The 22,931-nt window shown below is 59.4% G+C and overlaps 3 protein-coding genes across 4 annotated transcripts in view; 1 reads left to right on the forward strand and 2 right to left on the reverse strand.

Moving 5' to 3' along the window:
• The first annotated feature begins 4,509 nt into the window (after positions 1–4,509).
• Positions 4,510–22,931, forward strand: part of TSPEAR (thrombospondin type laminin G domain and EAR repeats) — a 155,292-nt gene continuing 136,870 nt past the window's right edge. The window contains exon 1 of the mRNA XM_027041446.2: positions 4,510–5,330. Coding sequence (XP_026897247.1) covers positions 5,246–5,330 — 85 coding nt within the window. The 5' untranslated portion in view covers positions 4,510–5,245. The remainder of the gene's footprint in view (positions 5,331–22,931) is intronic.
• Positions 9,524–11,890, reverse strand: LOC128315086 (keratin-associated protein 10-1-like). Of its 2 annotated transcripts, XM_053220466.1 has the most exons (2): positions 10,978–11,890; positions 9,524–10,932 (listed from the first exon to the last, which is right to left on the reverse strand). In XM_053220466.1, the coding sequence occupies exons 1-2, from the start codon at positions 11,792–11,794 to the stop codon at positions 10,652–10,654; spliced, it is 1,098 nt and encodes a 365-aa protein (XP_053076441.1). In that variant the 5' UTR covers positions 11,795–11,890; the 3' UTR covers positions 9,524–10,651. The 2 variants fall into 2 exon arrangements, with proteins under 2 accessions (XP_053076441.1, XP_053076440.1); XM_053220465.1 differs by having other exon boundaries at positions 9,524–11,890.
• On the reverse strand, positions 14,895–16,750 carry LOC128315087 (keratin-associated protein 10-7-like). The gene has a single exon (XM_053220471.1). The coding sequence runs from the start codon at positions 16,705–16,707 to the stop codon at positions 15,943–15,945; it is 765 nt and encodes a 254-aa protein (XP_053076446.1). The 5' UTR covers positions 16,708–16,750; the 3' UTR covers positions 14,895–15,942.

The raw sequence follows: 22,931 nt of genomic DNA on the forward strand, positions 1-22,931 counted from the left end.
ACATTTTAAGGTGGTGGGGAGAGGTGAGGTATTTAATAAATGGTGCGTGCATAACAGCTTTCTGGAAACAGCAACTCGCCGCATTCCAGATACCCAAGATCACACCCCGGATGGCATGGAGAGCCAAATATAAACAGACGACATAACAGCAGAGAAATTTAAGAGTCGTATTTGAAGACGCGTAAGGAAAATGCTGCTGACTAGATAATAAATTTAAATGCCTGGCAGAAGACAAAAACGTCACAAAATTATTTAAACTAAGGATCAAAAAAGAGGCGATCGGGGGAAAAATATTTGCGGACAAAGAATGAATTAAAAGCGCTGCTGTCCAAAGGGGTCATCACACGACAAGGCAAACTCTCATTCTCTCGTTCAGTAACAAGCCCTCTCCTATGAGATCACTCTCAGAACGGAATTCTAGCCTGCGTTTCTGGAGACGGTGGGCCAGTGGCCGACAGGCGAGCGCTGGGTGCTGGGCGGGGGCCAGCTTGCCAGGTGCTCCCGCGTCTGTCTGGACTGCGGTGAGCCAGGCGCTCTCTTCAAACGTCCTTGGAACCGTGTTCGTTACGAGTCAAATTATGGCATACGTTCTGGAGGAATTTTCGAGTCTGAATTGAAAGCCCCTGTGGTTCAATAGTCCCCCCCCCCCCCAGGTGACAGGCTGGTCTCCCCCACAGGTGACAGGTTGGGTGACAGGTTAGGTGACAGGTTAGTCTCCCTCGTAGGTGACGGGCTAGTCTCCCACGTAGGTGACAGGTTAGTCTCCCCCATAGGTGACAGGCTAGTCTCCCCCGTAGGTGACAGGTTAGGTGACAGGTTAGGTGACAGGCTGGTCTCCCCCACAGGTGACCGGTTAGTCTCCCCCATAGGTGACAGACTAGTCTCCCCCACAGGTGACAGGTTAGGTGACAGGCTAGTCTCCCCCACGGGTGACAGGCTGGTCTCCCCCACAGGTGACAGGTTGGGTGACAGGTTAGGTGACAGGTTAGTCTCCCTCGTAGGTGACGGGCTAGTCTCCCACGTAGGTGACAGGTTAGTCTCCCCCATAGGTGACAGGCTAGTCTCCCCCGTAGGTGACAGGTTAGGTGACAGGCTGGTCTCCCCCACAGGTGACAGGTTAGTCTCCCCCATAGGTGACAGACTAGTCTCCCCCACAGGTGACAGGTTAGGTGACAGGCTAGTCTCCCCCACGGGTGACAGGCTGGTCTCCCCCATAGGTGACAGGCTAGTCTCCCACATAGGTGACAGGTTAGTCTCCCCCATAGGTGACAGGCTAGTCTCCCCCACAGGTGACAGGTTAGGTGACAGGCTAGTCTCCCCCACAGGTGACAGGCTGGTCTCCCCCACAAGTGACAGGTTAGTCTTCCGCATAGGTGACAGACTAATCTCCCCCACAGGTGACAGGTTAGGTGACAGGCTAGTCTCCCCCACGGGTGACAGGTTAGTCTCCCCCATAGGTGACAGACTAGTCTCCCCCACAGGTGACAGGTTAGGTGACAGGCTAATCTCCCCCACGGGTGACAGGCAGTCTCCCCCATAGGTGACAGGTTAGTCTCCCCCGCAGGTGACAGGCTAGTCTCCCACGTAGGTGACAGGTTAGTCTCCCGCATGGGTGACAGGCTAATCTCCCCCACAGGTGACAGGTTAGGTGACAGGCTAGTCTCCCCCATAGGTGGCAGGTTAGGTGACAGGTTAATCTCCCCCATAGGTGACAGACTAGTCTCCCCCACAGGTGACAGGTTAGGTGACAGGCTAGTCTCCCCCACAAGTGACAGGCTGGTCTCCCCCACAAGTGACAGGTTAGTCTCCCGCATAGGTGACAGACTAATCTCCCCCACAGGTGACAGGTTAGGTGACAGGCTAGTCTCCCCCACAGGTGACAGGCTGGTCTCCCCCACAAGTGACAGGTTAGTCTCCCGCATAGGTGACAGACTAATCTCCCCCACAGGTGACAGGTTAGGTGACAGGCTAGTCTCCCCCACAGGTGACAGGTTAGGTGACAGGCTAGTCTCCCCCACGGGTGACAGGCTAGTCTCCCCCACGGTGACAGGCTAGTCTCCCCCGCAGGTGACAGGCTAGTCTCCCCCACAGGTGACAGGTTAGGTGACAGGCTAGTCTCCCCCATAGGTGACAGGTTAGTCTCCCCCGCAGGTGACAGGCTAGTCTCGCACATAGGTGACAGGTTAGTCTCCCGCATGGGTGACAGGCTAATCTCCCCCATAGGTGACAGGTTAGGTGACAGGCTAGTCTCCCCCATAGGTGACAGGTTAGGTGACAGGCTAATCTCCCCCATAGGTGACAGACTAGTCTCCCCCACAGGTGACAGGTTAGGTGACAGGCTAGTCTCCCCCACAGGTGACAGGCTGGTCTCCCCCATAGGTGACAGGCTAGTCTCCCCCACAGGTGACAGGTTAGGTGACAGGCTAGTCTCCCCCATAGGTGACAGGTTAGGTGACAGGCTAATCTCCCCCATAGGTGACAGACTAGTCTCCCCCATAGGTGACAGGTTAGGTGACAGGCTAGTCTCCCCCACTGTGACAGGCTAGTCTAATAGAACCAGCTGGGTGATCGGCTGATATCGACGTTTTACTTCTCTAACCTGGAGTTTTTGTTTCACGTTGCTCCCATTGTGAGTCCTCGTCTTCCTGGAGAAAGCCCAGTTCCCTACTGGGACATGTGGCCCAGCCCCTGGAGAGAGGCAGACACGCTGGGGCCATGCTGGGATGCTCCAGGGCTATTGCTGCCGCTTGAGGAGGCCCGTGTCCCCAGCGGAGCGAGTGAGGCCCTCCTCTGTCACCACAGCGGACAAGGGGCGTGAGGGTGTGCCCAGAGTTAAGGAGACGTCCCGGGGACCTCCCGAGTCAGTCAGCAGACCGGTAGGTAGAGCGGCCTTCCGGCCAGTTCCAGGCTGACGGGGCCCGCGTCTCCATAGCGATCAGGGACCTACCCGGCCTCCCCCAGGTGAAAACCCGACTCTGGGAGGCTCGGACAGGTCCCCAGCAATCGCGGAGCGGCCCTGGTCTGTGATGTGGTGGCGGGGACCTCTCTCTTACACACGGGTTGTACGTCAGCGTGGCTTCTGGGCCGGTGCTCAGGCGTTTCTGAGGCGAGGGAGCCCTTTCTGGCCCTGGCGGGCTTGGGGTCCGAGGGAGGGGAGGGAGGGACGTGGGCCCCGGGCCTGTGCGTCTCCTGCTTGCTGAGCGTCTCAGAGCCCGTGTGCAGCTGTGGCCTGACGTAAACGACACCCGGCACCTGATTTATGGGCTCCCACCATGAGGGTCTAACTGGGCGCGTTCAGGCGGCTTGTCCGGGGTGCCGTGGGAACCGGTCCGGAGGAGGAAGTTCTGAGCTTTGTGTTCTGCGTTGAGGCACGTGTTTTTGCAGTGTAAATGTGGACAGGATTTCCACTGATGAGCCCTTGTGTGTCGAGGGAGTGTTGCTAGTGTTAGTGGGTCAAAGGTAGTAGAAGGAGACTTTCCCGGAAGCCTCAAGGTAGCAGCGTACGATTCTTCAGATCTGCTTGTTAAAGAAGGACACATACATGATCATTTACCAACCAGCCAGAGACTTGGGGTCAGAGGTCGGTGTCAGGTGGGAGGGGTCAGCAGGAGTCACAGTGATGCTGCCTGGGTCTGTGTCCCCTGCCCTCCTGACCCGCGACCCCTCAGGGCCACCGAGACCCACAAAGTTCTCATCAACTGGGCGACTGTTGGGTTCAAACTGCTGTCCTTCCTCCCGCGGTGAGTTCCTCTCTCGCTTCTGGGGGGCGCCTGCACCGGTGGGGTCAGGAAGGCTGCGTCCCTGCGCTGTGTGCCGCGGGCCTGAGCTAGCGGGGGACCCGGAGCAGGGGTGCGGGAGGCCACCCCGGGGCCCACTGAGGCTGCTGTACGTAGTCATGTGCCTAACGAGCTTTTCCAGGCTTTCCTCCTGTGACCTCAGTGAGCTGAAACGTGCGACTAGGGTGGCGGCCGTCTGTTAACCTCTGTTGGAGATGTCTGTCTAGAGACAGAGACAGAGGGGCAGATGTCTGTCTAGAGACAGAGGCGGGGGAGATGTCTGTCTGTCTCTGTCTAGAGCCAGAGACGGTGGGGGAACAAAAATCTCTCCAGTCACGTGGTTAGTTTCATGCAGAGAGGCTTCATCATCCTCTTTCCCTCCCGTCCTCTGTCTCTCTATCTCTCTGTCTCTCTCCCCTCCCCCCTGCCGGCCCCCCTCCCCCCAGCAAGCCCTAGCCCAGGGGCTGGGCCCCGTCGCAAGCACCTGTGTCCCCCGCAGCCTCTGCCCAGACCCGGGGGCGGGGGCTTCCCTGGAGAGAGTGTGGTGTTTGCAGCCACGGCAGAGTCATTCTGCGGCGAGGAAAAAGGTCACCGGCGGCCTACGAAAGGGTCCTGTGGATCCCGGGAAAGGGCCCAGGACGCAGTGTCTCCGCACACAGGCCATCGCCCCCCGCCGGCCCTGGGTGCTCTGGAGAGGGGCGGGCCGGGCAGGGCGTCATAAACAACAATAATCGCGCTTAAAAGCTGTCCTGCCCGGAGCAGCCTTTCCCGTCTGCTACCCTGCCCGCTGCGGTTTGGAGAGGTCAGACCCAAGTGACCCTCGGCCTCGGTGAAGGGCAGCTCCCGCCGTGAGCTGGGCCTCGGCGCTCCCCGCCCCCGGGCCGTCTTCCCGTGTCTTCTCATTAGCTGTTCCCGCGGACTGGCTTCCCTCCGGAGGGGAATTCCTGAAACCCACACACCCTCGGGAGGGCTGGGCACCAGATAAAAGCCGTCCTCAAAGCCCGGCCCCTCCTGGGACCCGGTGGCTGTGCTCGGCGCGCAGCTTGTCCTCCTAAGGCAGGGGTCTGCACCCACGGAAAACAGGTTCTCGGAGTTTTTCTGGTTTGCTCCCAGCCCTCCACCGGCACATCTATCTGTCTTTCCTTTGGGAGAAATGTGCTTTGCCAATGACTAACCGCAGTTGTGCTGAGATGCTATCACCTGTCACCTGCACGGCAGGACCCGAGCCCATGCGGAAATGAGATAGGCCCGCGCCACCTGCCTCCCCCCTGGCAGAGCCCTGAGAAGGTCTGTGCCACCCGGGGCCGCCTCTGTCCTGTCTCAGGACTCGGGCATGGGGCCATCACAGTGACTGCCCCAGGGCCCCCTGCTGCCATCCTGAAAGGGCCCACCCGGGTGTCTGACGAGCAGCTCCCTCCCTGCGGGCCGAGGGCGGAGCCCCTGGATGGAGCTTGGGACCTATACTCCTCATGTCTGTCCTGCTGATGCTGTGTGTCCCGCTCCTGGCCCTGGCGACCCCGGGCCGAGGCACCCGGCGATGGGAACCCTGCACAGGTAAGGGGGGTATTGAGCTGGGGGCCGGGAGGGGGGCAGCTGCGCGGGTCAGGGCCACTTCCCATCCCCCGGTCAAGGTCACTGCGAGCCGGGTTGGCTTCGGGGGCACCGGCAGGTAGAGGGGGACGGGCAGAGGCAGAGATGAAAGGGGTGGAGGGGGCCGGCACAGTAGAAAGCTGCTGACAGGGTGGGGACTCGGTTCAAAGCCTTAACCAGCCTCCATCCAAGGGCTTCACAAGTATTTTCCCGTGCATCCTGGGGAAAGGCCTTGCACCTGCTTCAGGAATGAGCCACCCCCCCCCCCGCCCGCCCCCCTCAGGCCGCAAGCTCAGAGAGCCCCAGGTCTGCGCTTAGTAAAGCACAGCCCCAGACACCCGCGCCAGCGCTGGGGAGAGTGCCACCGGCTGGCTCCTGGTGGGGGCGTGGTTCCGCTCCCCCTAGTTCGGAAAGGTTGACTAGCTAACGGCCATGACATCACTCTGTCTTTCTGGAGTCGCTACCAAGAGATTTTACTTATCAGAGCTAACATTAAACACAAAGTAGCCGGAGGAGGAGGCCTAGCAGCTGGAGACCTGCCACAGGTGGGTGAGTGGGGTCCGCAGCGCGGGGCTGGGCAGGGGGCAGGTGCCAGGGGATTGGCAGGGCCCTTCCAGTTTCGTGTGCAAATTACTCAGCCGGGGTCCCTTCCATGTGAGGGCTCTTTGCTCTGATGGCCCCTGGTTCCAGTGACAGGACCGGCAGATGACTGATGCTGACCCAAGTTTGGAATGCTGACCCACAGGGTGGACGGGTGCCCCGTGAAGGGGAGCAGCCAAAGCCCTGGGGCGGGGGCAGGACTGAAGCCCCCCTTCCCCCCCGCCCCGCACTCTGGGCTCCTGTCCGCAGCGACTGCCTTGGGACTTGTGGTTTGCGAGCAGTGCAGGATTTGAAGGTCACCTGTTGCAGGCAAAACCCCCTGCACGGAGGCCACCGCGCGGTCCCGGGGGGCCCCAGAAGGACCCCCAGGCAGCGCTGCTGTAGCCGCTGTCCTGAGTGCGGCAGTCTCCCCGGTGGGGAATGAATCACTGACGTGTACCTTCACGTTCCCTTCAGCCCTGGGAACAGAGTCAGCCTGCATAGTAATAATAAAGGTTATTTATAAAGCCCGCCCCCTGTGCCCTAAAGGCTTGTTGCAGATAGTTAAAAGGTGACCCAGTTATAAACACCGGGACTCAGGAGGAAAGATAAAAGTCGGGTGCGTTTGGAGTGCTCCCAAGGCACTCGTGCTCGGCGGTTCGGGACTTCAAATGGTTAAAACAATCACTTTGATTCCTCTCTGTTTTGGAAGGCACCTGAGTTTACACCGCAGGGTTGTGTGAGTGTGCGGGGGGGGGGGGGGCGGGGGGGGCATTTCGCCTGCCTGGGGGCCTTGTTCCTGGTCTGTGCCACCGTGTGCACGCCAGGTGCCAGGAGCCTTGGCTGCCGCAGCCCTGGGCTGTCATGTCCTGCCCCGAGTCTGGGAGCACAGATGATACCAGCCTGGGGTGGTGACTGTGGGTGCCGTGCTGTCTGCGAGGGCTTTAGTGCCCCTGGGCGTCCCACCCCGCTCTGTGGAGGGTGCCGTGCTGGGGAGATGGGGCGGCTTTGGCTCCCAGTGCTGCCGTCGTCTGCCTCTGCTGCGAGGCTGTTGGGGGACTATGGGCTGGATTTGGGGGTACCCTCACCCCAGCGGGGCAGTAAAGGTACCCTTAAACCTGCACTTTGGGAAGAGGTAACTCAGTGCTGGCGATGGCAGGGCGGCCAGAGGGGCCCAGGAGTCGGCAGAACTGGGAAGTGGGTCTGGAGGACTCCGAGTTCGCCATTGGGGAGGTGTGGGCAGGACGGTCCAGGAGGCTGGGGGCGTGGGGGGAGGGCCTCGTCTGGACGGTAAGCGGGCCACTTCTGTGTGGCTTTTGTGGGAACGAGATGGCAGGGCCGTGTGCTGGACTGCCAGGGCGGGCACGGGGTCCGGGCGGGAAAGCTGGCAGGGTCGCGTGGGTGCTCACGTTGGTGAGCAGCTCACTAGTGCTCTTTGGAGGGGGGGGGGGGGCTCACCACTCCCAGACACCTTACGGATAGGTGTTTTAGTGGTAGGGCAGTTGGGTCACATGTCTGCCCAGGAGACCACCTGCCGAGTGGCGGGGCCTGGGGCCTGGCCTTTCTGCGCAGGTGTGGGTGCAGGTGCGTCTGAGGTTGGGGCAAGTCTCAGAAAGCCTTGGCCAAGCGGGACAGAGGGGCCGGCGGGCAGGCCGCATGCACGAGGCCACCAGGGGGCAGGTGGGAGGTGCAGGCTGGGGAAACCTACGTGGTGGCCCTCGGACAGGTTTCAGGGCTCAGGGGCGCAGGGTGTGCATGTGGTGTTGGCGTGGCCTCCCGGGGGGTGAGTGTGGCCAGCAGGATTCCGGGGCAACGTGCCTCTTATAAGCCGTTGGCCTCCCTGGCTCCAGGAGCCAGCCCGCGTCTCCTGACCCCTGACCCCCCGGCCGCTCCGCCAAGCGGGGCCAGCTGCTTTGGGACCAAAAGGTTGAGGTTCGGGTCCCTAAGGTCCTTCCTGGGTCCTGTAGGACATCCGTGGTTCTGGGCTGCGTGGCGTGCGTGGTGCCGGGAAAGTGGCTGGGGCCGTCCTGGAGGAGACGCCTTGATGGGCTGTGCTGTGGACAGTGGGGTGAGGGGGACGCTGGGGGGAAGTCCCTGGCATCCGTCACAGCCAGCTCACGTCCACGGGGACGGGAGGCCGAGGTGGAGGGACGCAGCTGGACCCTCCCGGGCTGGCCCGCTGGGGGGCTCCAAGGGGCTGGGTACGGAGAAGGGGTGGGGGGCACAATTGTCAGCTGCTGCCGGACGTCAGGGTCACGGTGTCTCCCCTTCCATTTCTTCCCCTCCTGCTGCCCCCAGAGCACCCGGGGGTGGGCTCCTCACCAGGGCTCAGCCTTGGCGTCACTCGGAACCTAGTCCAAGTGAATCCCTTCACTCACCCCTTCTTACCCCTCCTTCCCTCCTTCATTCACTCCGTACCCAGGCAAGGGTGGTGCTGTGCCCACCCCTGGGGACACTAGGATCACAGAGCCACCAGCAGCTGTGACATCCTCCAGAGTGGGAGGGGCCCGGGGGGGGGGCTCAAGAAGGAACCTTGAGGGTGGCAGTGGGGGACCCAGGGTGCCAGGGACCCCAGGCTGCCAGTTGCAGGAGCAGGTGGGGTGGTCAGACCTGGGTTCTGGGTGCCTGCGGGGGCCCTTCATCCCTAGAGCTAGAGAAAGTACTCACGAAATGACAGAACAGATCTGCATTTTCTTTTATTTTTTTAAAACGTTTGTTTATTTTGAGACAGAGACAGAGAGAGAGTGCGAGCATGAGCAGGGGAGGGGCAGAGGGAGGGCGAGAGTCCCAAGTGGTTTCCCCGTTGTCAGCACAGGGCCTGCCTCCAGTCTGGAACTCACAAACCCGTGAGATCGTGACCTGAGCCGAGCTCGAAAGTGGGGTGCTTACCCGACGGAGCCCCCCAGGGCTGCCCCCAGACCTGCATTTTAAAAGCTACCTGGCAGTAAGGAGGCCGGGGAGCTGGCCCAGCGGGCAGCATCTGGCCTCTTGCGCGTTTGGGGGGCAGGAAGCCTGGATGGCTCTCTCGGCCACCAACTTTGTCCTTGCACTTGTTCAACCAGAAGCTTGCAGGAGAGTGGTGCTTTCCAGCCTGAGTTCTGGGGAATCCTGGCCCCTGGGAGGGGCCCTCAAATCGGTTCCTGGAGACCCTGTGTGGGCACGACGCCCCCTCCTGGCGGCTCACGGAGCATCCTCCCGCAGGAAGAAGAGGCTTTCTTTGTCCAGGGGGGGACTTCCCACTGGGGCTGAGGGCCTCCCGGTGGAGCGGAGCGCAAGCAGCCAGAGCCCCAGGTCTCATCTGAGTGCCGCGCCCCCAGGAGACCCCTCCACACCCCTCACCTTCGTCTCCCCAAAATCACACCTCAGAGAGAACCACCCCACTCACTCCCCAGTGCAGAGGAGGTGAGATGCCAGCCAGGGCCCCGCACTGCCACCAGGGGAGGCTGACTCTGTCACCCTGACGTCGTCCTCTTTAAAAATTCTCACCCATTAGGCCAGGGCACTTTTTGTTTGCACGAAAGTTAGGAAGCAAAGAATATTAATTAAAAAAAATTTTTTTAGTGTTTATTTTTGAGAGAGAGAGAGAGACAGACAGACAGACAGCACGAGCAGGGGAGGGGCAGAGAGAGAGGGAGACACAGAATCCGAAGCAGGCTCCAGGCTCCTAGCTGTCAGCACAGAGCCCAACGCGGGGCTCGAACTCACGGACCGTGAGGAAGTGACCCTGTCTGGGACTGAGGCCTGCTATGGGGAGCCCTGGGAAACGTGGGGGCCCCGTCCAGACAGCCTCGAGGGAAGTGCCCTGGAAGGCAGCACCCCTGGGCCTCAGACGCCAGGGTGTTGGAACTCAAAGTGGCTTAGCCTCTGGGGTCTTCCTCTTGACCTCTGTCACACCGGGCGGGGTCTGCGGCCAGGGACGGCATGGCATATTGGCATGTGCAGTCAGAGGCGGGGGGACGTTTGAATAAAACACTGAAGTTCAAGGGCAGATAGAGAGAGAGAGACTCAGAAGGCAATGCCCCCTTTAGCTGTCTCCCTGGAAGGCCCGGCCCCGCCTGCCTTCCGGCCCAGAAACTACCTTGGGCCCTGCATCCTGGTGCTGGACTGACCGGGGAGAGAGAGGCCTGGGGCAATGGGGCCTTCTTGCCAAGGGGCCCGCTGTCCGGGTGGCTGTGGCCACCTGAGGCCCGAACATTCCGTCCAGCCACCCGGAGCCGCCTGGAGGTGCAGTTGGTGACCGCCAGGGTGGGCCTCAGAACTCACTGCCATTGGAAGTGTTCCCAAGATGTGGCTCGTCAGCAGATTGCTAAAGCCAGGGTTCTGTTAGCCCGGAGGCTGGGAGAGAGGGCCAGTGGAGGCCAGGACTGCAGGTTTATTCGCTTAGCTCCAGGTGTGTGCTTGGGAGGAGGCAGACAGCTTCTAGGGCCAGGAGCCCCAGTAAGACTACAGAGCTGGGGGCCGTGGCTGTCAGAAACAGCCTGGGGGCCTTTCAGTAACGGGAGGGCTGGCTCTGGTTCATCTGGTTGTGATGTGAGGCTGCGAACCGGCTCGGCCCTGGTTATTAGGGTCCCAAGATGGTGAACATTCACGCTGACCTGTGTGCCCAAGATTGCGCTGGGTTAGATCGTGAAGGAGGCAGGGAAGAGCCGGGGGTCCCCAGAGTGCTCAACTGGCCCTGGGGGGACGTGCCCATCAGAATGGTGGCCTCAGCAGGCAGGGCGGGGGCACACGGGGCGGCAGAGCAGGGACACGCTGGAGGCCGGGCGGCAGCAGGAGGAGGCAGGGGCGCAGCAGGCGGGGCGGGGGCACACGGGGCGGCAGAGCAGGGACACGCAGGAGGAGGGTCTGCAGCAGGGGCTGGGCTGGCAGCAGGAGGGGGCTGAGCAGGGGGAGTCCTCGCAGCACACAGGGGTGCAGCAGACGGGCTTGCAGCAGACAGGGGTGCAGCACACGGGCTTGCAGCAGACAGGGGTGCAGCAGACGGGCTTGCAGCAGACAGGGGTGCAGCACACGGGCTTGCAGCACGCAGGGGTGCAGCAGTCTTCCTGGCAGGGGGAGGAGGTGCAGCAGGACGGCTGGCAACATGAAGAGGTTGTGCAGGGGGAGTCCTGGCAGCAGACAGGGGTGCAGCAGGCGGGCCTGCACACGGGGCGGCAGAGCAGGGACACGCAGGAGGAGGGTCTGCAGCAGGGGCTGGGCTGGCAGCAGGAGGGGGCTGAGCAGGGGGAGTCCTCGCAGCACACAGGGGTGCAGCACACGGGCTTGCAGCAGACAGGGGTGCAGCAGACGGGCTTGCAGCACACAGGGGTGCAGCAGACGGGCTTGCAGCACGCAGGGGTGCAGCAGACGGGCTTGCAGCACGCAGGGGTGCAGCAGACGGGCTTGCAGCATGCAGGGGTGCAGCAGTCTCCCTGGCAGGGGGAGGAGGTGCAACAGGACGGCTGGCAGCATGAAGAGGTTGTGCAGGGGGAGTCCTCGCAGCACACAGGGGTGCAGCACACGGGCTTGCAGCACACAGGGGTGCAGCAGACGGGCTTGCAGCACACAGGGGTGCAGCAGACGGGCTTGCAGCACGCAGGGGTGCAGCAGACGGGCTTGCAGCACGCAGGGGTGCAGCAGACGGGCTTGCAGCACGCAGGGGTGCAGCAGTCTCCCTGGCAGGGGGAGGAGGGGCCGCACAGGAGGGTCAGGCAGGGGGCGGGGGCGCAGCACGGGGGCTCGCAGCAGCTCTCTGGGCAGTCGTCCACCTGCCAGGAGGGGTCGGGGCAGGAGTCGGAGGCCCCGGGCAGGCAGACGCGGCTGCCGTAGCTCAGGTCGCTGGAGCAGACGGACAGGGTGGACGCGGCCATGGCGGGGGCGGTGGGGCTGGAGGAGGGAGTGGGTGTGGGTGTGGGTGTGTGAGTGTGTGTGTGAGTGCGGGTGTGCGTGCCAGCTGTTCAGGCTCACTTTTATAGCCCTCTGTGTTGTGTGTTTTGCCAGCAGAGGCTCAGGACATTTCCCCTTCCTTGTTGGTGTTTAGAGCTAGTTTTCAGGGAGCCCTCATTACGGCTTGTTTATTTTCCCGGAAGATGCCACCCAGCTCGTAAAAGTCCCCCTGTGTGTTGGGTCCTGAGCGAGTCTGCTGAGTGGGCTTGGGGCCATCCGGCCAGGCTGGAGCTGAGGCAGGTGGATGTGGTGTGTGGGGGGGATGGGCTCTCAGCCAGTGGACAGTCGTCTTAGGGACGTGGTAACAGGGGAGGTGACTCGGATTCTGGCCTCAGGAATAGCTCCTGATGTGGGTGCCCGTCTCTGGGGCACGTGGTCCCCATTCTCTTGCATGTGTCACCAAGTGCAGAGATGAAGGGAGGGTAGAAATGCCTGAGAGGGCTCTGGCCATGGTGCGGGCTGTCTCTGCCTGACCACTGCCTGGGTGGAAGGCTGTGGCCTGGGGACGAACTGGCTGTGTGCTGTGGGGTCAAGTTCGTGGGCAGGGGGAGGGGTGGGCCTGTGCCTGGCCAGGCAGCCGGCATAATTCTCCGGGCGTGTCTCCTTTCCAACCTCTGGGCTCCCAGGGCCCCTGTGGCTCTGGCCACAAGGTGGGCGTGGTGGGGCAGGGCATGTGGTGCCCCTCACCTCCCCCCGCTGGGCTGTGGACCGGTTTCGCACCCCGCCCCTTGCTTGCCGAGCTGCTGGTTGCATTTCCTTCTGCCCCGTCTTCCCCCTCCCTCCCCGTGCCACTCATTCTCTCCCTGCCATTGTATCTTTCCTGGGGCTGAGCCTGGAGTCCCCTCTGTGGGCCCCCGGGACGCCCCTGTGGGGTATTCAGGGTCTCGGAAACAGTCACCGAAAGCTCTTGTGCCAGGCACAGCCAGGGGCCGGGGCAGCAGCAGCAGGGGGTGGGGGCGTGGGGGGTGGGGGTGGGCGAGCAGATGTAGATCAGCCCTGGGCCAGGGCCTCTGCCGGAGGAGGGGGAGGGGAGACACAGGCAGGTGGGTAACCGGAGGCAGGGTGCCTGTGGGGGCTCAGGGAGTCAGCGGGGCCGGCACGCGGAGGCTCTGTGATATCTCAGTCACTGTGCAGGGGTGTGGTGGCCGTGCGAGGGCTCTGGGGTGGTGGGAGGGCAGCCGACTCTCAGAGGCCATGCACACGCGACTGGGTTAGCGTATCTGCCAGGTTTGGGGGTGGCTGGACCAGACTCCTCAGAAGGCTGAGGGTTTATTTTATTTTTTAAATTATTACTGCTAGTGTACATTGTCTCGGCGACATTTCAAACCAGAATCCTTAGAAACGATGAAAGCTACGTTCATCACACAAACTTGACCGTGCACGTGTGTATTTGCTTCCTGGGATTGGGTGTAACGAATGACCACACTCCCGATGCTTTAAAACAACAGAAATTTATTCTCTCAGTTCTGGAGACCAGAGTTCTGAAAGCAGGTCTCTCAAGCAGAGATCGGGGTGTGGGCGGGGCTCCTGCCCCTTGGGAGGCTCTGGAGGAGGGTCTCTCCTGCCCTTTCCAGCTTGGTGACTCCCCCTGGCTTGTGGCCACAGCGTCCCGAGCTCTGCCTCCCGTCACATCGCCTCCTCCTTGTCTGCCTCTCTGCTGTAAGGACCCCAGACGGCCCCTGGATGTCTAGGGCCCACGTGGCTGGCCCGGGTCACCTGCCCACCGTGGGATTCTGCATTTAGTCAGCCATCCACAGGTACCCTTCGAAGTCCTTTTTTCCATGCAAGGTCACAGGTGCCGTTTGGGGTTCTGGTGAAGCTGTCTTTGGGAGCGTTATGTGGCCTATCGCCGTGTCCCTGCAAACATACCTATGTTTTACCTGCACTGCCCACTGCCCACCACTGCTGGGGCTTGAACCACATCAGCTGGACCCTCTGTGGGCCTCTGTCCCCTCTGGGGCAAGATGGGCTCATAGGGTTATCTGAGGATGGTGTGATTTAGACACGGCAGGTGCCTGGAGCTTACTAAATGCTTCACACAAGTCGGCCGCTCTCACTGGGGTTTTATCAGCCATGTGGCGGCATCATGGTTAACAATGCGACCTGAGTATCCACTAAGCTTAGAAAAGTCATGATGCAATCAGCTAGAAGGTTCTCAGTGGCTGTCAGGCACGTGAGTATGCCCGGAAGGTGCACAGCAGGGCCCGAGGCTTCAGGTCCCGGAGGGCGGTCACCGTCTGGCCCTGTGGTAAGGTTCAAAGTGCGGATTTCTGGGACACAGGTCCTGGCGAACTGGACGGCCTTGTCCTGCGCCCGCTGGGGCTTCCCTTTACAGGAGACCACGTGCAGGCCCTCACTCCCTAGATGCTTTGGATCGAAAGGGGGGCTCCAGGAGGTCCGTGCTGGCTCTTCCCGCTCAGACTTAGCAGTTCCGCAGGCACAGAGCTGCAGGGCGAGGACAGGACCACACGGGGACGGGCGAACGCTCTGCCATGTGACCTCAGTGCCGGCGCTCCCCGGCCTGCCCTGGCCGTCGGCGTGAGGGTGCAGGGCCCCGGAAGGCAGTCCTCTCGCAGTCGTTGAGTTCCCATCATCTTTCTGCAAGGGCGGCATCTCCTACCGGACCTTCTGTAGAGGGATGTGCACGAGCCGCGGGGGGCCTCCAAGCAGTGGGCCTGTCATCTTCTGGCCTGGCCCCGTTGCAGCTCTCGGTTCCCGTCTTATCTGCCCGGTGTTGTTTAGCAAACGAGGGACCCCTGTTGCCAGAACCAGGGAAATGGAGGCAGGCACAGACCCTGAAGGCCTCTCCCTGGAAGAAACGCCAGCCGGGCAGGGGGTGGGGGTGGGGATGGGAGGGCCACGGCAGGAGCCTCATTCCCCTGGAGGGGGGGGCCAGTTCAGCTCAGATGAGCCCAAGCTCAACTTCTGCAGGTCCTGGGGGGTCACATCTGGAGGTGCACATGTGGCCTGGAGCCCAGGAGAAGCCGGACGTGTCCGGAGAGAGAGCCAAGGTGCAGGGGGAGGGAGGTCAGGGTGGGGCCCTGCAAAAGTCAAGAGCTGTGTCCTAGAGGCCGGGGCCAGCTCTGCAGGGACAGATGCATAGGAGAGGGAGCAGGAGTGACACTAACGGGAGCACGGGGGCCTTTGGTGGCTGTGCCAGGCTGGGTCAGGGGCTGGGGTGTGGGAGGGTGGGGGGAAGGGTGTCTCGGGGGAGGGTGTGCAGAAGGAGGTCACTGAGAGCCGAGGCTCTGCTCTGAAGGGGACAGACACAGGCTGCTCTGGGCCGGGAGCGGGGTGGGCGCTGTGCTCTAATCATCACTACAGAGGGAAAGGCGTTCGGCCCTGTGTGTGTGGTCTGAGGACGCAGCTCCGGAGACAGGAGGGTGTTAGGTGCTGGAGAAGGAAGGAGGGGCAGGAGGGCTCTGGCGGCCAAGGGGGTGCTTGCTGGACGTCCCCCTGCACCCCCCCTTCCTCCCCAGGGTACGCCAAACCCTGCGTCCTGCCGGGCTCCCTGCAGAGGGGAGAGATGCCAGGGTTGCTGTGCCCGGGATGGCTGCCACTGAGTCCCTGAGGGTCTGCCCGCCAGGGCCACAGCCACGGCCACCACGCCTGTGACTGGCCCAGATCTTGCGGGACGGGAGCCCCGTGCCAGGCCAGTGAGAGGCGGGGCCCTGAGGAAGGGCTGGTGTGGCCGAGGACCACAGGGCAGCCAGTCCTCACTTCTGCGGGGACCGGCTGGGTGTTCAACTAGGATTGGCCCCAAGAGAACCAGGTGACACGGGGTTAATGCAAGTACATTTATTAGGTTTTCCCAAGCAGCTTCCGAGGAGGGGAGACCATTGCGGCCTGTGCTTCGGACGTGGTCGCAAGTCATGACCGTTGGGACCCCGGGAGGAGTGTGGCAGGGGGGTGGGAAGAGTCATCCTGAGTTGGGTGGGAACCCCCTCCCACCCAGGCCTGAGAGGAGGGGGTGCTGTCTATACTTGGCAGGGGCCTAAGAGACAGACCCCAAAGCAGCTGGGAGGCTGGTAGGTGGGAGCGCTGGGGGTCCCCACAGTGACGGCTGGTCACATCACTGGCAGCAGGACTTCTGGGCCGAGGCAGGGGCGCAGCAGGCGGGGCGGGGGCACACGGGGCGGCAGAGCAGGGATACACTCGAGGAGGGCCTGCAGCAGGGGCTGGGCTGGCAGCAGGAGGGGGCTGAGCAGGGGGAGTCCTCGCAGCACACAGGGGTGCAGCAGACGGGCTTGCAGCAGACAGGGGTGCAGCAGACGGGCTTGCAGCAGACAGGGGTGCAGCAGGCGGGCCTGCACACGGGGCGGCAGAGCAGGGACACGCAGGAGGAGGGTCTGCAGCAGGGGCTGGGCTGGCAGCAGGAGGGGGCTGAGCAGGGGGAGTCCTCGCAGCACACAGGGGTGCAGCAGACGGGCTTGCAGCAGACAGGGGTGCAGCAGACGGGCTTGCAGCAGACAGGGGTGCAGTACACGGGCTTGCAGCAGACAGGGGTGCAGCAGTCTCCCTGGCAGGGGGAGGAGGTGCAACAGGACGGCTGGCAGCATGAAGAGGTTGTGCAGGGGGAGTCCTCACAGCAGACAGGGGTGCAGCAGACGGGCTTGCAGCACGCAGGGGTGCGGCAGTCTCCCTGGCAGGGGGAGGAGGGGCCGCACAGGAGGGTCAGGCAGGGGGCGGGGGCGCAGCACGGGGGCTCGCAGCAGCTCTCTGGGCAGTCGTCCACCTGCCAGGAGGGGTCGGGGCAGGAGTCCGAGGATCCGGGCAGGCAGACGCGGCTGCCGTAGCTCAGGTCGCTGGAGCAGACGGACAGGGTGGACGCGGCCATGGTGGGGGCGGTGGGGCTGGAGGAGGGAGTGGGTGTGGGTGTGGGTGTGGTGGGTGCTCGGGGTGTTTGGGGCTTATATACACCTCGGGGCTGTGTGCTGTTCATCACGAGGCCTGAAAAGCCTGTCTGCTTGTTGCTGGAGCACGTCCCTGAGGAAGCTGGTCACGGGCCCGCGGCGGGTAGCTTAGCCCATTAATGACGCGGGAGGGTCAGTCACCCCTGATACCCGCCCTCCGCTCCCAGCGTCCCTCTGCGGTTCCTTACTGTCACTTCCCGTGCCTCTCAGCACCAGAGAAATCATGGGCCTATTTTTTCATGTTGTCTTTATTCGGGGAAATAATTCTGTTCCGAATCCATCAACCAAGGGATAGCTTGGGAGCTGTATTTATTTTTGGTGTATGTGCAAACACGCGTGTGTAATAGCTCTTCTGTGCCCGCAGCTATTCGGAACAAGTTTGTGTACATTTTTTTTAAATGTTTATTTTTGAGAGAGACAGAGCATAATTGAGGGAGGGGCAGAGAGAGAGAGGGAGACACAGAATCCGAAGCAAGTTCCAGGCTCGGAGCTGTCAGCACAGAGCCCGATGTGGGGCTCGAACTCACAAACCGTGAGATCACGACCCGAGCGGAAGTCGGACGCTTAACCGACTGAGCCACGCAGGCGCCCTGAAAGCCTGTACATGTTAACTCCGTGACCCTGAACCTTGTGAAGGAGGAACCGTTGTTCCCATTTTACAGGTGGGGAAACCGAGGCACGAGTGAATACCAACACCCATACAAAGTGAGCAGAAGGGCCCGGATCAGAAGTGGGGGGCCCGTGTTCTCAGGCCAAGAGTCCTGCTGCCCCAGAGGGCAGACAGCAGGCTGGCTTCTGGGAGATGCGAGGGCACAGGGTGAAGGCAGATTGAGAAATGGCAGCGAGAGGTGTCCGGGAAGGTGTGCGGTGGGTGCCGGCCGGCGGGCAGCACCCGGTAAGGCGGTGCTTCTAGAACCTGGGAGAACGTGTGCTCAGTGGCCGCAGGATCGTGTGCACGGACTGTGGGGCGAGGTTGCGGGAGGCAGGTGGTCGGTAAGAGCGGGGCCTTGCCCGGCTGAGAGCAGGGAGCGTGGGACGGGGCGAGTGTCCCACGCGGGCTGAGGCACCGGCCTGCAGGAGCCCGGCAGGTGGCGCTGGTGAGCCATCAGCTGGTGGAGGCGGGGATGGGGACTGGGGGACGGAGCCATCGCAGGTGACCCTGAGGGAGTCCGAACCTAGTTGGGGTGCGGCCAGGGGAGGCCCTGCGCACGGCCTGACTGGGACTGCCAGCTTGGTGATCGCCCCCCGACTGTCCACACTCGCAGCGGGAGGGACCGCTGCCCTCTGTGCGGGGAGGCCGGCCTGCAGTGGCCGCTTGGGCTCCGAGCGGGAGCCTGGTGTCATCAGGAGAGCAGGGATGCGGCGGGGGCAGAGCCCCTGAGCTCCCAGAAGCCTCAGGAGTGGAGGGAGAGCAGGTGGGTCCCCAGGGTTTGGGGGGCCCCTTCTGGAGGTGATGCGGGGCATTTCTGGGGAGCGTGGGGGCTCCGGGGAAGCAGGCTAGAGGGCTGTGGTGGGTGTGGCTGGTGCCGGCCAGACGGGCCGCCCTTCCTGAGCCGAGGCAGGTGCAGGCGCCGGGGTCTCTGCTCACGCGGGCACGGACGGGCCACACGCGGCCAGACGCCAGTGCCTCGCAGGGAAGACAGACTTGATTGAGGATGACGCGGCGGGGCCGAACTTGGGCATGGAGCTGAACGGGGTGCCCCGCGCAGGCAGCAGGGTGGTTGGCCAGAGGGGAGCAAACGCTGACGTGCAGAGGGTCTTGGCTGGGGCGGGGGGCATCCGGGTTTGGGACTGGCAGTGTGGGGTGGGGCCCCTGCCTCCCAAAGAGACGGGCAGGCCACCTTTCCTGATGACGCTTCGAAGGGATGGCGCCCTGCTTTCCGCGAAGCTGGGCTTGTGCCAGGCGCGCCTCCGGGGGCTGGGGTCTGTAGCTGCTTTGCGGGGACGCCTCTCGAGCGGGGGGCTGGGGCTGGGGTCGGGGGCGGCCAGGCTTTCCGGGCACGTGCTTCTCCAAATGCTCGTGCGCTGAGAGCGAAGGCAGTGCCCGCCTCGCTCACGGCCGCCCACCCCTCTGACGCCTGCCCGGACGCACACTCGGTCCCCTGGGACGCTGGCGCTGCTCACATTCGTGGCCGCCCAACAGGCGAGTGCTCTGTGGGCCAGCGGGGAGCCGTCCCCACCTTGCCGCGGGAGCAGATGCCACACGGTTATCTCGAGTCTCCCCGACCCGGTGCTGCGCCCACTGGCGGGGGCTCTGCCCGTGTTCCCTCCGCTCACTGCCTCCCTGAGACGGCCACCTGCGGCCTCCTGTGCGCGTGTGCAATTATGAGCACGCAGGGGACCACTGGGTGGCTCAGTCGGTTGGGTGTTTGACTCTGGATTTTGGCTCAGGGCGTGACCTAACTGTTCGCGAGTTCGAGCCCTGTGTCAGACTCTGTGCTGACGGCAAGGAACCTGCTTGGGATTTTCTCTCTCTCTCTCTGACCCTCCCCCACGTGTGCTCTCTCTCAAAATAAATTAAAAAAGACTAAAATTATGAGCATGCAGTGGTTGTTATATGTTATTATTGCAGCTACCATTACAAGTATGACAAAGCCATATTCTTCTGTTTGACTTTCTTTAAAAAAGTTTTTTAATTGTAGTAAAACAGAGGTAACAGAAAATCTGCCATTGTACCCATTTTCAAATGTACAGTGTCGGGGCACTAAGTGCATTCGCAATTGGGCAGCCGTCTCCACCGTCCAGCTTCAGGACTTTTGCCATCATCCCGAACTGAAACTCTGTCCCCATGGGACACTGCCTCCCGTCCCTCAGTCCCCCCAGCAATCCCCTCCCCCCACCCCCCATCCTACTGTTTCTGAGTCTGGCTGCTCTGGTATGTCATACGAGCGGGGTCAGACCATCGCTGTCCTTTTGTGGCTGGCTGACTTCACACAGCATCATGTCCCCAAGGCTCATTCATGTCGCAGCGGGTGTCAGCACGTCTTTCATGTCATGAATGAAGAATATTCCACTCTGTGGACGGACCACATTTTGCTTAGCCATCCGTCAGTGGACCCCTGGGTTGTTTTTACCTTCTTGCTGTTGTGAACAATGCTGCAAAGAACATCTGACTGCCTTTTTTACTTTTTGGGGGTATATTCTTAGGAGTGGAGTTTCTGGGGGCATGTGGTAAGTGCCAGAATGTTTCCAGGCTGGTGCACGACTTGATAGTCCCAGTGATGATGTTTGAGGGCTCCAATTTCTCCACATCCTTACCAACACTGGTCCCTTCTTTTTCTTTCTTTCTTTCTTTCTTTCTTTCTTTCTTTCTTTCTTTCTTTCTTTCTTTCTTTCTTTTCTTCCTTCCTTCCTTCCTCCCTCCCTCCCTGTCTCCCTTTCTTTCTTTCCTCCCCCTTCCTTCCTTCCTTCCTTCCTTCCTTCCTTCCTTCCTTCTTCCCTCTCTCTCTCGCTTTCTTTTTTCCTTCCTCCCTCCCTCCCTTCCTTCCTTCCTTCCTTCCTTCTTCCCTTCCTCCCTCCCTCCCTCCCTTCCTCTCTTTCTTTCTCTTTCTTTCTTTCTTTCTTTCTTTCTTTCTTTCTTTCTTTTTCTTTCTTTCCTTCCTTCCTCCCTTCCTCCCTTCCTCCCTTCCTCCCTCCCTCCCTATCTTCCTCCTTCCCTTTCTTTCTTTCTTTCCTTCATCCCTTTCTTTCTTTCTTTCTTTCTTTCTTTCTTTCTTTCTTTCTTTTCTTCCTTCCCTCCTTCCTTCCTCCCTCCCTCCCTATCTCCCTTTCTTTCTTTCTTTCTTTCTTTCTTTCTTTCTTTCCTCCTTCTTTCTTTCTTCCTTCCTTCCTTCCTTCCTTCCTTCCTTCCTTCTTCCCTCTCTCTCTCGCTTTCTTTTTTCCTTCCTCCCTCCCTTCCTTCCTTCCTTCTTCCCTTCCTCCCTCTCTTTCTTTCTTTCTTTCTTTCTTTCTTTCTTTCTTTCTTTTCTTCCTTCCTTCCTTCCTCCCTCCCTATCTCCCTTTCTTTCTTTCTTTCTTTCTTTCTTTCTTTCTTTCTTTCTTTCCTTCATCCCTCCCTCCTCCTCTTTCTTCTTTCTTTCTTTCTTTCTTTCTTTCTTCTTTTCTTTCTTTCTTTTTTCTTTCTTTCTTTCTTTCTTTCTTTCTTTCTTTCTTTCTTTCTTTCTTTCTTCCTATCTCTCTTTCTTTCTTTTCTTCCTTCCTTCCCTTCTCCCTCCCTATCTCCCTTTTTCTTTCTTTCTTTCTTTCTTTCTTTCTTTCTTTCTTTCTTTCCTCCTTCCTTCTTTCCTTCCTTCCTTCCTTCCTTCCTTCCTTCCTTCCTTCCTTCTTTCCTTCCTTCTTTCTTTCCTCCCTCTCTCTCTCTTTCTTTTTTCCTTCCTTCCTCCCTCCCTCCCTCCCTCCCTCTCTTTCTTTCTCTCTCTCTCCCTTTCTTTCTTTCTTTCTTTCTTTCTTTCTTTCTTTCTTCTTTCTTCTTTCTTTCAATTTTAGCCATCCTAGCGCATATGAAGTAGTGTTTCATTGTGGTTGTGATTTGCATTTCCCTGATGACCAATAATGTGGGGCATCTTTTTGTGTGCATGTTGGCCCTCTGTACAGCTTTGTTGGAGAAATGTCCATTCAAGTTCCTTTCCCATTTAAAAAAAAGTGTATTTATTTTGAGAGAGGCAGAGAGAGTGTGAGTGGGAAAGGGGCAGGGAGAGGGAGACAGAATCCTAAGTAGACTCTGCATGCCATCAGTGTGGAGCCTGACATGGAGCTCGAACCCATGAACTGTGAAACCAGGACCTGAGCCGAAATCAATTTGGACACTTAACTGATTGAGCTACCCAGGTGCCCCTCTCTGCGCATTTTTAAATTGGGTTGCTTGTCTTTTTGTTGCTGAGTTGTATGGGTTCTTTATGTTTTCTGGTTATAAACTCTTATCAGACATACGATTTGCAAATATTTTCTCCCATTCTGTAGATTGTCCTGTCACTTTCTTGATGGTGTCTTTTGAATCACTAGAGGTTTTAATTTTGATGATGTCCAATTAATTTTTTTCTTTTGATCTTCATGCTTTTGGTGTCATAGCTAAGAACCTGTTGACAAATCCAAGGTCACAAAGTGATTCCCCTATGTTTTCCTCTAAGACACTTTGGTTTTAGCGCTTACATTTAGGATGTTTATGACTTTTAGTTAATTTTTGTATATGGGGTGAGGTAGGGGTCCAACTACATTATTTTGCGTGTAGAAATATGGCTTTTCTGGCACCATTTGTTGAAAAGATGATTTCTTTCTCCACTGAACAGTCTTGAAATCCTTGTCAAAAATCAGTTGGCCATAAATATATGGGTTTATCTCTGGACTTTCAGCTTTACTCCGTCAGTGTGTATGTCTGTCCTATATGCCAGATACCACACTGACTCAATCACTGTACTCTCGTAGTCAGTTTTGAAATCAGGAATTGTGAACCCTTCAACATTCTTCATCGTTTTCAAGTTTAATCTATTCTAGACTCTTACCAGTTCCATATGATTTTGAAGATCAGCCTTTTCATTTCTAGAGAAAGAGGCTTCGGGATTTTGATAAGGATCACACTGGGGAGTACTGTCACCTTCACGTTAAGCGTTCCCATCCATGAACATGGGATGTCCTTGCTCTTATCCTCGTCTCCTTCAGTTCTTCCAGCAGTGTTTTAGAGCGATCGGTGTACAGGTCTTTCACCCCCTTGGCTAAATTTATTGCTAGGTGTTTTATTCTTTTGGATATGGTTTTCACTTCCTGAAAAAGTGTTGAAAAGCAGATGACCACGTACACACAAAATACAGCCACTTAGTTTTAGAAAAACACTCCTGCTTATTTAATACGTCTATTGCCAAAAATGTGTTGTCGTGTTTATTACTCACTTAAGCATCGTTTACGTAGTTTTCTACTCATCTGTTTACTTATAGCACACTCGTGTTTGGAAGCACAGGTTGGATTGTCGCCAGGACTTTGTGAGCACGGTTCCCGAAATTTGCTAAAGCGTGCGGTGCTGTTGATGGCAAGTCTGATGCCAGTCTGATTTTTACTTTTCCGTAGGTGACTTTTTTTGGCTTGTTTTGTTCTCCGGAGACGCTTTTGGGAACCACTTATTACCCATCCCATTCTGCAGTTCCAACAGGATGTGTAT

This window comes from Acinonyx jubatus, chromosome C2 (assembly GCF_027475565.1).
Source record: "Acinonyx jubatus isolate Ajub_Pintada_27869175 chromosome C2, VMU_Ajub_asm_v1.0, whole genome shotgun sequence".
In the NCBI taxonomy this organism is placed as follows: domain Eukaryota; kingdom Metazoa; phylum Chordata; class Mammalia; order Carnivora; family Felidae; genus Acinonyx; species Acinonyx jubatus.